Consider the following 15,135-nt stretch of genomic DNA (forward strand, 5'->3'; position numbering starts at 1 on the left):
CTCTCTCCTTCACAAAGCTCCTCCAGAAAAATTAGGAGCAGCTTCTGACACACTAGCAGGAATTGCAGTACAAACAAGAAGTTAGAAGACCCCTAATGTGTACAAGCACATGGACCCTGGAAGGAGCTGGCCGAACTAAGGCACAATAAGTAAAATGACTGTATGAAATACAGTGGACCCTTGTTATATGCTGGGGTTTGGTTTCAAGATCCCCTGTGGATAACAAAATCCGTGGATGGTCAAGTCCCATTAAATATAATGGCATAGCAAAATGGTGTCCCTTATAAAAAAATGGAAAATCAAGGTTTGATATTTGAAATTTATATATATATTTTTAACATTTTCAAACTGTGGATCCTTGAATCCGTGTTCAAAAAAATCCATGTATAAGAAGGGCCAACTGTACTGAGACCATGTTACACCTATTCTTCATATACCAAGACAGGATATTTTAGACCACAGTCATGTTGTATTGCATAACTTACACAGAACAACATCTATAACAGGACTAGGACACTTGGAGTCTTTTGGAAGGGATGATCCAATGCAACCCTTGAGACTCCCACTGATACCCTTCCAAGCACACACATACCAAATACTGACCCCAAATTTTTTCTGGCCAGACGTACCCCACTTTGAATACTTGAATAAGATCAAATAATGCTGTTTCAGGGGCTTCTACCCTGAAACAGCCCCAAACCACCAACTGCACAACACCCAGAGCAGTGTCCAGGAGTGATATGACATCACATCAAGTCACTCATAAGGGTGAGATGGCATGTTGAGGCCCTCAAAAGGTTTCCGCAGTGCAATTTTGCTAATGGATCATGCTTACCCCCAATCTATAAGGCAGGATTCTATTTTGGTTTCACCTGGGTAAATGCAACTACTGTATTTCCCCAAATTTCTGTCATTTTCAATGTAGAGGTGTCTTTGCAAAAAAATTCCAGCTAGAACAATAAATATTCCCCACGAATTTACTACATTTTGTCACCATACCAGTTGAAGTGACAAACTGCGGCAAAAATGTCCCATGCTGTTTTTCAGCAAACCATAATGTAGTAAATAAATGATATGCTCTGGTTATAAGTAGCTCGGTCCAACTGAGAAAAAATCAAAACAATCTTCAAGAATAGAAAAGACACTAGAATTCTCACTGGGAAAGCTAACCTTTAATCCCAACCATAATGCATAATCCTCACCCTCTCTGCCCTAGAATTCCCATCAGGATCAGAAAATATCACATAATATACATAGTGCACATTTTTCTTATTTAAAATCAGGTGCATCAGGGTTAAAAAACATCTTGATGTAAGAAGTTAAAGGATTAATTTCTCAACATATATCCAAAATGGAAAGGCTATAAAGGTTTGTTAGCACTCAAGATTACTTGCCATCAATTCCTAGTATCCAAGGTTTACATCACTGTATTGTTTTATTATACATGTTAATGTCTGACACATTCCAAACTCATCACTAATTGTAGTTACAGAGAACACAGATGCATAAAATAAGAGGATCAGATACACCAAATATCAATGGTCCAGTTCTCACTGAGGTATCTAAACTGTTCCGCACTTTAGACTGCATGTGGACGCTTACATCATAATAATTGCTCTTCTATGGATACATGTTCCCTCTACACAGAGAATCTAATGTCAGGATGTTCAAGTTTAGACTTTTCTATGGAGACTTTTTAAAAAGGAGCATTTAATTATATATGCTGTCTAGCTGTGGTTTGAAGTGGTACAACCCAGTAATAAATTTATCACTTCACTGAAAACTAGAATACTGTCTGCAGACTGCAGTAATCAATGAGAAATTAGAAAATATAATTCTCTTTTTTTTTCCTCTTTCAAGGCACAAGAAAGGCCTGTTGTAAATAAATATGCATGGTAAAGAAGACTAATCATTTTAAAACGAGCAATATCTCTGTGTGGACATATGACAAGCTAAGTAGTGATATAAAAATGAAACCCTCAATGAATGTAAGTAACATTTTGATATTTGGGGTAATTCCTACAATGCAAGTCAATTGGAACATGTAGGAGGTACTACATTAACCCAAACAAAAGAGGATTTAGATTTTAAACAGCTGCATCTCACAGCTTTGACAAATTAATGAAGGGCAATCAATAGAATGGGGTGTTAACTGGCAGCAAAATGGGCCCTCCATATTCTGTTGAAGTACAAACATTGTACGCTGGGGGAGACAATCATAGCCATGCCCTATGTGTGAACTTGTAAAAATACCCAGATCTAATACCAATCAGCCTACCAGTTTTCTAGCTCCTTTTTAGTTATACAGAAGTATAACATATGGATCTTTACTGACAAAAATGTAGAGCTAAAACATCACCAAGAATGTGCCTATTTGTGTACCTGATACTGTCTATGAATGTGAAATACTTCCCAAGTTTTGGAGAATCCAATAATGTACGCTAAGCATTTTAATGCTAATTGCTATAAATTTCAATTGCTATAAATTTATCTTTCTACTGTTCAATTTGGTGTGCCTGACTTTGAACATCTTATAAAATCTCTTTCAAATAAGCTACACCCTGATCTGAGTGCAAAATGACCCTTTGGGTGAAATGCAAATAAACAAGATACTCTTGAGAAATGGATGTAATTTTAGAATCATACCCATAATTATAAAATCATATCTTTTTAAAAGGTTAACACAAAAAGAAGGAAGGCTTTAGGATTTCTAAAACTTACATCTTTTTCTGATCGATGTGGAAACATCGAAGACTGGCTGTAGTACATATTTTCATCGTGGTAGTCACTGTCGACCCCCTCTACAAACTTCTTTCTTGAAGCACCAAACATGCTGTTTGTCACCTAGATGTAAGAATATGACATTATTCTTTGCACAATTATTTTGTACAATTATTTTACACAATACAAACAAAGCATTTCCTTAGGAAGTTTTCTTAAGAATTCTTAAGAATAAGTGAAATAAATGGCATTTTTCTGATGCAGTACTATACCATGGCTCTGCTTTCTTATAGCATTATTGGAATGACCCTTGGGCTCACAATATTTCCCCTTTTCGCTCATTCTTTCATGACAACATGAGATATGATTTGCTTCTTTTTATAAGTAATCATCACAGTTGCTAACCCTGAATGGTGAAAAATGCAAGTCATATCGGCGATACCCATATTCTGCCAGGTTCTTCTGCATCCAAGCCCTAATGACATATAATTCAGTAAACACTGTTTACTAACTTCCTTTTTATACAAAAGCATATCTCAGGTTGTTCCAATACACTTAAACAAGTATTCTCATTTCAGGACTGGCTCACCCCCATCGTACAAATCATCTGAGAATGTAATTATCACCTACAAAATGGAATGCAGTATTTAACAGGCTAAGGGGATTATCTCCTCTTTTACTCTGGCAGAGCAAAATGATGTTGAGAGGAGAAATCTTTAATAGCAGATGAACATGAAGAGGATCAAAGTCAACCAAAGTAACTATCCCACATGTAATGATGCCAGACATAATACTCTTTGTTTTCAATTATGGAAGGTGCATCACTACCACAGCATTGCTTGTCACCACTATAAAATGTTGTATTTTCAAGTTAAAAGGCTTATATTCTCTCAGTATTCATTCAGCAGGGAGCATGGCCATGTGTGCCTACTCCATAAATTCATTATGAAACCTAGAATCATACAGAATTACATTGCCATAAATTAGCACTCAAATCCAACAGTTATTTATAAACTTAGGGAAGATGTTCATAGAAACATCTGGACCAGAGTACAAAAGTATCCTGAAATTTGGTGCATTTGTCACTTTGGGGCCTACCAAATGTCAATGCTAACCAACTTCCGTTTTTCTTTTCAACACAATCATATACATATGTCTACTATCTAAAACATCAAAAATGAACAAAGTGACATAGATTTTTATACAACCAGGTTTTCTGGATCTGGCTTTGGTGGTACATGTCTTGGTTACATCCCTTTTGGAGTACTGCAATGGACTCTACATGGGGCTGCCTTTGAAAAGTGTTCAGAAAGTCCAGCTGATCCAAAGTGCTGCATCAAGCTGTTAACTGATTTTAATTTGTTATTTTGATCTGTATTTATATATGGTTTTATTGTAGTAATTTTATTCAGGGAGGGAGGGTGAGGGTTGGGGGGAGTTGGGGGTTTGCGTTGTTTGATTATTTTGTATTGTATTAACTTCTGTAGTTACCCGCCTCAACCCCCAAAAAGGAAGAGGCAGGATATAAATATTTTATTTTATTATTTATTATTATTATTAACTGGGGCAGGCTACAGAGACCACACAACATTCCGGTTGAATCAGCTCCATTGGATGCCAGTTTGTTTCCAAGCAGAATTCAAAGTGCTGGTGATGACCCATAAAACCCTATATGGCTCAGGTCCATGCTATTTGGCAGGCCGTATCTCCTTGTATGAACTGGCCCAGGTTCTGAGATCCTCTGGAGAGGCCCTTCTCTCTGTCCCAATCACAAGCACGATTGGTGGGAACGCGAGAGAGGGCCTTTTCTGTGGCTGCCCCTAGACACTGGAACTCCCAAAGGAGACCAGAATGGCTCCCTCCTTGTTGGCTTCCACCTGCAGGCTAAGATCTACCTGTTCAGACGGGCTTTTAAAATGGAATGGTTGTAAAGGACCGGCTTGGGATGTTGTTTTAAAATGTTTTATACAGTTTTATCTTTTTAAAATGTATTTAATTTAATTCTTTTTTGATGCACCTCTATTCTATATTTTTAATTGTATTGTTTTTTAATGCTATGAAGCCACTCTGGGGGGAGGGATGGGATACAAATAAACATTATTATTATTACTATTTGTTCAGTGCAATTTGCTCAAGGTTATCTAGTGGATTTCCATGGCCGAGCCAGGATTCAAACTCTGGTCTACAGAGTCCTAGTCCAATGCTCAAACCACTACGCCATGCTAGCCAGGGGTGTATCTGCATATTTGAAACATGTGACCAGTTGCACCTGTTCCTGCAGATGTCAGATCTGATTATAGTGACCCACATCTTAAATAAATCCTATTTCACTCTACATGGGTCTGCCTTTGGAAACTGTTCAGAATCTTGACTTTTTACAAAATGCTGCAGCCAGACTACCAACTAAGTCTGCTAAAAGGGAATACAGAACTTGCTTACTGCCACAGCTTCACTGAATACCAAATTCAAAGTGGTTATGACCTATAAAGTTCTATATGGTTCCAGTACAGAGTATCTAAAATAGTTTATTTCTCCAAATGAACCTCGCCAGGTTTTAAGATCCTTGAGTTAAATCTTTATATTGCACTTTATATAAACTTTATGTTGCATCCACTATCATCAGAGATGTTAACTTTGATGGACTGGCTACTCCTAGGCTGTGGTACTCTTTCCCACATGAGACTAGACTGACCTCATTTTTGCTTCTCTCCAGGAGCAGGCAAAGACCGTATGCAATGTAATAGCCTTTGGGTATTAACTGGTTGTTGCAGAAGGGTTTGGATTGTTTTCGCTGGAGATTGTTTTGAAAACAGTGACACATGCGTAACTGGGGATTGTTTTGAAAACAATGGTGCATGTTTATTTTGATCTTAAAATGAGAATAAAACAACATAAGCATCTAATGTAGTATTTATTGGCCACATCAGAGAATGCTTTATAGAACCCAGGTTCCTAAAGATGTACTGAGGTTACTTCTTCATATGGTTCTGACGTGGCCAACTACTGCTAAAATTCTTATAACTGTACAATCATCTCTGCTTATTAAAGATGCTTTTCCCCCCCTCTTAGGCTACATCCCTAGTACACAGAATTTATCTTTGTATCTAGAGTTATACATTGCATGAGCACAGAAAGCAGACATATTATACATCAGTGGAAGGACAAATACACTCCTGATCTGCTTTAGTTAACAAGTGGCATGTATTATTATTTTTTTCATTTTTGACCAAACAATAAAAAGGAGGTTCCAAGGAATCTGATAAACTATAATGATATATTTGCTTTGTGAGAATATATTTCTAGAATTATTATTATTATTATTATTATTAACCTTTATTTATATAGCGCTGTAAATTTACACAGCGCTGTACATACAATCTTTTAGTTAGATGGTTCCCTGCCCTCAGGCTTACAATCTAAGAAGACACGACACAAAAGGAGAAGGGAGTGGTGGTGGGGAATGAGATCAGGTCCAGCAGTTCTTCTCCACCTCCGAGGCCTGGACCAAGGCAGATGGACTGGAGGAAGGGCTTGGCTTCTTAATGGATGCTTAAAAGGAGGCTTCCTGGATCAGAGAGGGGCATTATTACATACAACATATCACTACATATTATATGGTAAATGTTAGACTTTTCTTAGTTAATTTAGATTATATGATCACTTTTATATCTGTAATAACATGACACATTTGGAATTTGTTTACAAGTTTAAATTTTAAAAAGCATATGAGCAGCAGCAAATTTATTTTTTAAAAAAATCTTTGATCTGCCTGAGCAGGCGTTTTTGAGAACTTCAGACACTATTTTACTTTATATATATTGTTTCAGTTAGAAAGGCAGTGGCTATTCCTAAATGAAATCCCTGTAAACAAGGCTTTATAACTGGTACTTTTCACTTTTTTAGTTAAAAACACCCAGAAGAGGTGTCAAATCCAAGCTTTTTGTCTGCATCTAGCTTCTTTAAGTGAAAAGTAAACTTAAAGAACTAATGCGAAATGTTTCCACATTTGCACCAATTATGAAACATTCATAATTCACTCTCCTGTTCTGGCCAGATGAGAAGTACTTTGTCATTTCATGTATCTTTGAAGGAGATTTTGTTAGGATAACATATTTTTACCTTCCTAACCTCAGCCTCAGAGGAAAGCATGACAAACCCCCTCTGAACAAATCTTGCCAAGAAAACCCCATGATAGGGTTGCCTTAGGTTCACAAGCCAGAAACCACCTAAAGGCACACAACAACAACAACAACCTCAGTCTCAATTATTAAACTACATTTTTCTTTAGTAAAAACTAATTCTTGCTTTATAATATTTTTCTATATACTTTCAGAACTTTGTTTGTTTTTGTTTTTTTTAATAAAAATCAAAGATGTTCAACAACTACAGTCCAAAACACACTGCGGACATAATCCAGTTTGAGACCCCTTTAACTGCCCTAGGTCAATGCTAGGGAATTCTGGGAATTGTAGTTTATTGTGGCATCAGAGCTCTCTGACAGAAAAGGCTAAATGTCTCACAAAACTACAGTTCCCAAAATTCCCTAGCGTTGAGCCAGGGCAGTTAAAGTGATCTCAAACTGGATTATTTCTGCAGTGTATTTTGGACCTAAGATAATGTACATCTTATCTTTTATAGTGCCCGGTAATTATTAAGCATTAAATGAAAAAAAAAAAGATCCAACAGCAGATCCCTTTATTCTGACACAACTGCCTTGAAACACAGTCATAGGATCTCAAACCTGTAACTTTCACCTCTTATAAAAATCAAATCTACCAAACATGCTTTTCTGAAGACAATTTCCTGATAACCCCATTAAATCAAAACCATTAAAATAAGGAATGAAACATTCATGAATGAAACTGCTCCTAGAAAATCTAAATGACCATGGAGGTAAACAGAAACCAATCCCGCTCAGGTCTGCAAAATTTAAGTTATTTAGAATTTTAGAATTCCAACCCTGAGCACATTTACCTAGACAAAAGCTTCAGTGAACTCAGAGGAACTTACTCCTGAGCAAATATGTATGCATTTGTAGTGTAAAGGTCAAGAGACTCCTTAAGCAGAAACACATTTTTCTACACAAAACATGCTGTCACAAATATTGGAATGCATGTGTAGTACTTAGTGCTCCCTACTCAGATCCGTTTCAAAAAAGATTAAAATCCTGCTGTTCAGCTTGCACTGGAAACCAAGGATTGGAAAACTGAACCAAACAGATGAGTGACAGCTTCTTCTAAAAGACTATATCATGCAGTCCCAAATAGTGGATCAGTGAAAGCAACTGCACTTACAGATGCCCAGCAAGGTCCATACACAAGTAAATCTAGTTTTGCATATTTAGGCTGTATTTTGACAACAAACCTAGAGAAATCTTTGGCTAATATGTGTCCTTCTCCTCTAGCACATAGTGATTCTCTAGAATGCAACTCTGGTTCATCTCAACAGCCGAACACCATTACAGTTTTACCACTATTACACTAAAGCAAATGATGTTTTGCCTCAAACTAGACTAGAGCATCACTTTGTATGATGGGTGGAGGAAACATATGAGCCTAAAGCACCACCAGGTTCATTCATATAGTGCCTGATTTTCCTAAGCTAAATCAGGCACAAGCTTAACTAGGCTCAAGGAAAGTTTGAGGAGTGGGAAGGAGAGCTTTTCAAAAATATATTGTTGTTGTTATGTGCTTTTCAAGTCCCTTTCCCACTTTCATCTAGTTTTCTTGGCAAGATGTATTCAGAGAGGGTTTGCTTTTGCCTTCTTCTAAGGCTAAGCCAGTGTGATTTGCCCAAGATCATCCAGCGAGTTGCCTTGGCTGATTCAAAGTCCAGTCTCCAAAGTTGTAGTCAGCGCTCAAGCCATTCCACCATACTTGTTCTTTTCAATAATATTCCTTGTACAGTAAATTCATGATAAAGAAACTTTGTAGGTTTTTCTATGAAATACATCTCAAGTATTCCAAAACAGTAACACTCTTTAAGGATGCTGATGTTCACCTGAACCACAACATTCCACATCTTACATAAAAAAGAGAACTGGGCAATATTCTGATACTGTTAGTTGCAATACTGAGCCCAGGTTATCTGAAGGATCTTATCTACCATTATTATTATTATTATTATTAACTTTTATTTATAAAGCGCTGTAAATTTACACAGCGCTGTACATACAATCTTTTAGTTAGACGGTTCCCTGCCCTAGTTCTAAAATAATCTAGAGAGGCCCTTCTCTCTGTTTTACCACCTTCTCAGTCTCATCTGCTGGGAACAAGAAAAAGAGCCTTCTCAGTGGCTGCTCCCAGATTTTGAAACTCCTTCCCTAGGGAGACCCAAGATTGCCCTGTCCCTGTTCACCTTCCACCAGCAAGTCAAAACATTTTTATACCATCAGCTTTTTACAAACTGACTATGGTTCTACTTTTAATGTTGTGTGGTGCTGTTTTTTAAGGTTTGATGACAAATTTTAAATAACTTTTTAGTATTTTTACTATCTAATGTTTTAATCCTATTAACTGTTTTTAATCTTATATTTACACTTTTATTAATGTTTTAGTATAGTTTTTAATTTGTATTTAAATCTGTATTGTTAGCTGTCTTGAATCAATTATACAATTATATAATAATAATAATAATTTAAAATAAAAGTAAATTAGAAAATCAGTAATAGCACAATTGTCCTAAATACTCACATATGTTTTGAAACATATGTATGCCCATTGAGTTCCTGAATTACAGCTCCCATCTTCCATCACCACTGACTATGTCTACAGTATTAAGACTCCTAATTCCTCTCCATGTGAGTAGTGAAAGAATAATAATAATAATCCCTCCCTAACTGTCATCTTTCGGCCTCTGGGGGAGAGAGAAGGCTGGCCCAGCACCATCAGAGGCCAGCCTGAAGACAGAGGCTCCTCCCTCCCTAACTGTCATCTTTCAGCCTCTGGGGGAGAGAGAAGGCTGGCCCAGCACCATCAGAGGCCAACCTGAAGACAGAGGCTCCTCCCTCCCTAACTGACATCTTTCGGCCTCTGGGGGAGAGAGAAGGCTGGCCCAGTTCCATCAGGGACTAGCCTGAAGAAGGAGGCTCCTCCCTCCCTGTCATCTTTCGGCCTCTGAGGGAGAGAGAAGGCTGGCCCAGTACCATCAGGGGCTAGCCTGAAGAAGAAGAGCCCTCCCTCCGGTCCATCTGCCTTGGTCCAGGCCTCAGAGGGAGAGAAGAATGCTGGACCTGATTCCCTCCCCCCTCACCATTCCCTTTATTTTATTGTATACTGTATGTGTAATTGTAACTTGTGTAAACCGCCCTGATCTGAGGAAGGTGCGGTATATAAATAAAAACTTTATTTATTTATTATTTTATTTAATACAGTTGGCCCTTCTTATACAAGGATTTTTAATACAAGGATTCAAGCATCCACAGTTTGAAAATGTTGCAAAAAAGTCTAAATTTCAAATATCAAACCTTGATTTTCCAGTTTTTATAAGGGACACCATTTTGCTATGTCATTATATTTAATTAGACTTGAGTATCCACGGATTTTGTTATCCACGGGGGATCTTGGGACCAAACCCCAGCGTATAACAAGGGTCCACTGTGCTTTGAAAATGGCATACATGAAGTTCCAGTCTAACCAAAGAGAAGGAGCCATCCAGGAAAGGGTTAATTATAGGTGCCACCCAGGCAAGGTATCCTGATCCTCAGCCCTCTTTACAAAACTTGGGGGGGGTGTGGAAAAGATCCCTAAAAGAAAACATAAGTACAATCTTGCCACCAGAGGCTGGATGGGTCCTTCTCCTTGGCTAGAATGGACCTTCATAGCAAGTCTTCCACTGTCCCACTTTCAGCCAGCAAAGAAGGAGTCATCTAGGAAAGGGAATTATCCTACCCTAACCAATTTCTAAAAGGGCAGTGGCATGAGAAAATAATGAATGAGAAACAACATTCTAAAGCATGCTGCAGAAAAATGATGCATGGGCTGAGGAAAATTTATCTGATCTGTAATGTCTGGTAAAGATAGAAGGAGTGACCCAGCTGGAAGCTCTGCAAATTTCCTCCATAGGGGTGTTTGCTCAGAAGGCTGCAGAAGTATCTGCTGACTAGTACAGTACAATGATCACTGAAATGCTGTGGCTCCAAGGGACTCACAAGCTAAATCTTTCACCCCAGAGAGGTATGTAAAAAGGAAATAAAAAGTGCTACCAACCTCCTAAGAGGCCTGGTACATCTAATAGGTTCTGCCTGACATTCAATTAATGCTATTTTTCCCTAAAGGATGTAGGCAAAAGAAGGGTAAAATGAGTGGCTGTGAGTGACAAAAATAATAACTTACATTGGCAAGAACCCCAAAACAAGCCAAAGATAAATCAACTGAACTTCAAACTTGCAATGAGAGGGATCCACAGACAGCGCTGCCACTTCCAAGGTCCTCCTTGCTGAAGTAATAGCTATCAGGAAAAGCATCTCAATGAGGAGATCATGGAGGAGAATGGATTTTAATGGCTCAAAAGGTGGCTCTGAATTGGACACGGACTTAACAGAAATGAAGGAACCAGCAATATGAGAAGTGGATAAGTTTAAAAGATCTACTGATATTAGGTAACCGCCTTGAAAGATGCCTTTCCATGCAGAAATGCCTGCATTTGATAAATTTGTTGAGAAATTTGAGGTCCAGAATTGGGTGTACACACACCTATTTGGGGGCAATGTGAATAGAATTGAATACAGTGCGTCCTCGCCTTACGCGGGGATCCGTTCTGGATCCCGCCGTGTAAGGCAAATTCCGCCTATGCTCGAGCCCCATTGTTTCCAATGGGGCTCATGCATGGCGGCTGCGGTGGCGCGCGGGGCGCAACGGGTGCGCACCCCCATTCAATTGAATGGGACGCGCCGCCCCTTCCACCCCGTGCGCGTCCCGCGGCTTGAGCGCGTATGCTCAAGCCGCGTATGGCGCGGGCGCGCTGTATATTTTGTTTAGAACTTCTTGCTTGGTGGAATCTGTTCAATGGCTCCTATTTTTAGGAGGTGAGCAATGGCCTGGTGGGTTGCAAGGTTCTTTAAAATGTTTCTGGACACTAAAGAAGAACCAGTGTCTGAGTTGATGATTAAATTCTATTTTGAACTCTTAGGCACGTTACAGAACGCCTAAAAGCGGCGGTCTGCCGGCGCTGCTGGTTGCTCTGCAAGGGAGCCGCAGCAGCCAAACCGCGCGACTCCCGCGCGGAACAAAAAAGAAGCCCCAAAATGGTGCTTCTTCCTGCGGCACGGTTGTGACGCCGCGAGGCGCCAAAGGCGCACTCGCGACTTCATAAGCGCTGCGTGACGTGCGGACGCTATGCGTCCGGCATGTAATAATGGCAGCGCCTGTGTGTATAGGGCGCCACCATTATTACACCCCCGTCACGTGCTAGGGGTGAGGCCGACGTGCTAGGGGTGAGGCCGGTGTGGACGCTAGGTCCCCGGCCAACCCCTAGCACGTGATGGGGGCGCCTTAATTCACTATCTGCAAAATCCACTGATCTGATACTGAGGTGGCCCATGTCTGTAAAAAAGGAGAGAACATGTGCCTATCTGATGGGGAGGATCATCACACAGTTGATTGGTGTTTGGAAGACTGGCTTCCTGATGGGGCAATTCCACATGAGTGTCCTTGGGGAATGAAGGAAAAAGTAAGGATATCTTTGGTGGAATCAGCCACAAAGGTTAAAGATTTAAAAATCTTAAACAATGTATCGTGGAAGGATTTTGCATCCAGGTCCTGAGCTTCAAACGTATGTTGTACTCAGAGCAAGGGGTCTTTAAGAAATGAGTCCTCTTCCCTTGGACAAGAGTATGGATCAAAAGAGCAGAAATGGGTCCATCAATAAAACAGGTTTTAATAAGTTCATGGGCTCTGGTGGAAGAGTGTGGTTTTTGAGCTATATTGGTCACTTTTCCACCCTGTGTAGGAGAGGACCATTCTGCTTTTAATAAGCCATTAAAATCAGAAAGAAATTGAGCCACAAACAAAGAAGTGTTTGTCATTGGAAATATAGCTACCCAATGGCTGGACTGCTGTCACTAGAGCAGCAGAAGAGTCAGACTGGTTCATGAAAGCCAAAACCTGCTACAACCTTACACATAAGAGGGACAGCCTTAGGCAAAAATGGGACAAAGTCATTTTGGTTAAAATGTCTCCCTGTGGAAACATCCTCTTGCTTTCCAGAGTCTGACCAGTCACATGAGTATGAATCAGATAAACACATTAGACAACTGCCTCCCAACATGCCAACTATTGGTGATAGTTATCTACTAATGCTACCTCCTGAAAAGCATTGTCTGAAAGACTTCTACTTATAACTTATATTAATATCTACATAAGTAGCTTAAACAACATGATCATAATGTTGCTCTTCTATCCTTAGTGATTCTAATCCCAGGCATTTAGAGTATACTGATTTAAAACATTATTTATATTTGACATAAGATAAATTTCTTAGCATTTAAGAAAATACCCTTAAAAGAAACACTTAGACAAATTATATTATTATATTTATCACAAATATTAGACCTCCTATTTTTTTCTATTTAAGACCAACTGCAGCTTAATCTTAACTTTCTATTTTTAGTTTTTAAAAATCTGTATATACATCTTCCTGTCATACAAATGTGCCAAATCCTTAAAGTTCTTAATTGTTCTACTAAAGTTTAGTAGACTAAACCAAGTTAAACAATGTCATATTTGTACTTATATTTGACATATGTTCTCTTAACCCTGGTGGAGCCCTCGTGGTGTAGTGGTTAAATGCCTGTACTGCAGCCACTCACTCACAAACCATAAGCTTGCAAGTTCAATACCAGCCAAGAGCTCAGGCTCGACTCAGGCTTGCATTCTTCTGAGGTTGCTAAAATGAGTACCCAGCTTGTTGGTGGCAATTAGCTTACACTTTGTAAGCCACTTAGGGAGTGCTTAAGTGTACTGATAAGCGGTATAGAAAAGTACTTGCTACTTTTATTGCTATTAACAAATTCCCACATTTTAAAGAAAAATAAAAATGCCGAAGACAGCTGAAGGCTTGGGGTTCACCTGTTCTCCCTCTTCCCCACCCTCCACGTGACCTGAAAAAAATGGCTTTGTGTGCCATCTGACACACATGCCATAGGTTTGCCATGACGAGCATATATTATTGCCATCACTGATGCTACATCTTTCTTTCTGTGAAGAACTTTCTTTTGGAGAAATAATTTCGGGGAGGCGTTACAAACCGCCGCTTTGCAGTGGTCTGCCGGCACTGCTCTTTGCTCCGCGAGGGAGTTGCAGCATACAAACCACGTGACTCCCTCGCGGAGCAAAAAAGAAGCTCCAAAATGGAGCTTCTTCCTGCGGCGCCGTTATGACGTTGCGAGGCGCCCATGGCACACCCGCGACGTCATAACCACCGCGACCCGTCTGGACGCTATGCGTCCAAGACATAAACATGGCGGCGGCCGTGTGGAACGGCTGCTGCCATTTGTCACAGACTGAGTCCATGATAGGGAAAGGGACGTCTAGAACAGACGCCCCTTTTTTTAAATGGGACGTCCTGAGGACGTCCAAAATGGCGGTCTATAACCCGCCATAGTCATCCATATTTAGTATCTGTCCTTTCACCTCATCAGGTCATGTTGTAATATTCTTCACAGAGACTTCAACCCTTTCCTTGCTGTCTAAATTAATCTCCATTTCCCCAGCCTACTGTCATCAAGGTGGCATTATACGTGAATCCAGATTTAGCAGGCCAACATTAGTTCCTCCATTACTCGTCTGTTCCACTTCCATAGTTCTCTGGCTTGTTGGCTGATCCAATGCCTCTTTGACCATCTAACATCATCCTTCAACTGTAAACTCAAGTCCTTTACGTTTGAAAATGACTTCCTTATCATCATTCTCATCTGGTTGAACTAATACAGAATCACCTGTCTGGTATCCATCATCTCAAATGTCTGATCTGAATTCTTACAGGCTATTTATATTTTTTTCATTTAACTACAATTAACTGCTTGTGCACAAGATTCTGCTGTTGTCTTCTTTAAATGGGGTGGCCCTCTCGCATAAATTCTTGTATCAGTTTGAGCCCATGTTTCTCAGTTGTCAGTTCACTTCATCTCTGCAGAGCAAGAAGATCATCTTGATATTATCAGAAGCAAGTAAATGAAACAATTATTTCCTTTAAGTACCACGTCAAGTTACTGAGCAGCAAAATTAAGTCCAAATATAGTTGCCTTCAGTGGACAGTAAGTTTGGGGTTTATTTTCCACTTTTTTCCACAATTAAATGCTTCTTGCTTTTAAAATATCATTCAAATAAGCTGTATTTTGGGACAAAAATGTTTCCCAATATATTCAGTTTATATCTGTAGAAGTTACCATAGAGATCATCATCCTCATTCACTGGC

The 15,135-nt window shown here is 39.4% G+C and overlaps 1 protein-coding gene across 4 annotated transcripts in view; it reads right to left on the minus strand.

Annotated features, from left to right (window-relative positions):
- The window catches only part of CNOT2 (CCR4-NOT transcription complex subunit 2), a 76,050-nt gene that overhangs the window by 29,045 nt on the left and 31,870 nt on the right, over nucleotides 1-15,135 (minus strand). For all 4 annotated transcript variants that reach the window (XM_042468731.1, XM_042468730.1, XM_042468728.1 and 1 more), the window contains one exon: nucleotides 2,722-2,844. In XM_042468731.1, the coding sequence (XP_042324665.1) occupies nucleotides 2,722-2,832 (111 nt within the window). In that variant the 5' untranslated portion in view covers nucleotides 2,833-2,844. The remainder of the gene's footprint in view (nucleotides 1-2,721; nucleotides 2,845-15,135) is intronic.

The sequence above is a fragment of the Sceloporus undulatus genome, chromosome 5 (assembly GCF_019175285.1).
Source record: "Sceloporus undulatus isolate JIND9_A2432 ecotype Alabama chromosome 5, SceUnd_v1.1, whole genome shotgun sequence".
Lineage (NCBI taxonomy): Eukaryota > Metazoa > Chordata > Lepidosauria > Squamata > Phrynosomatidae > Sceloporus > Sceloporus undulatus.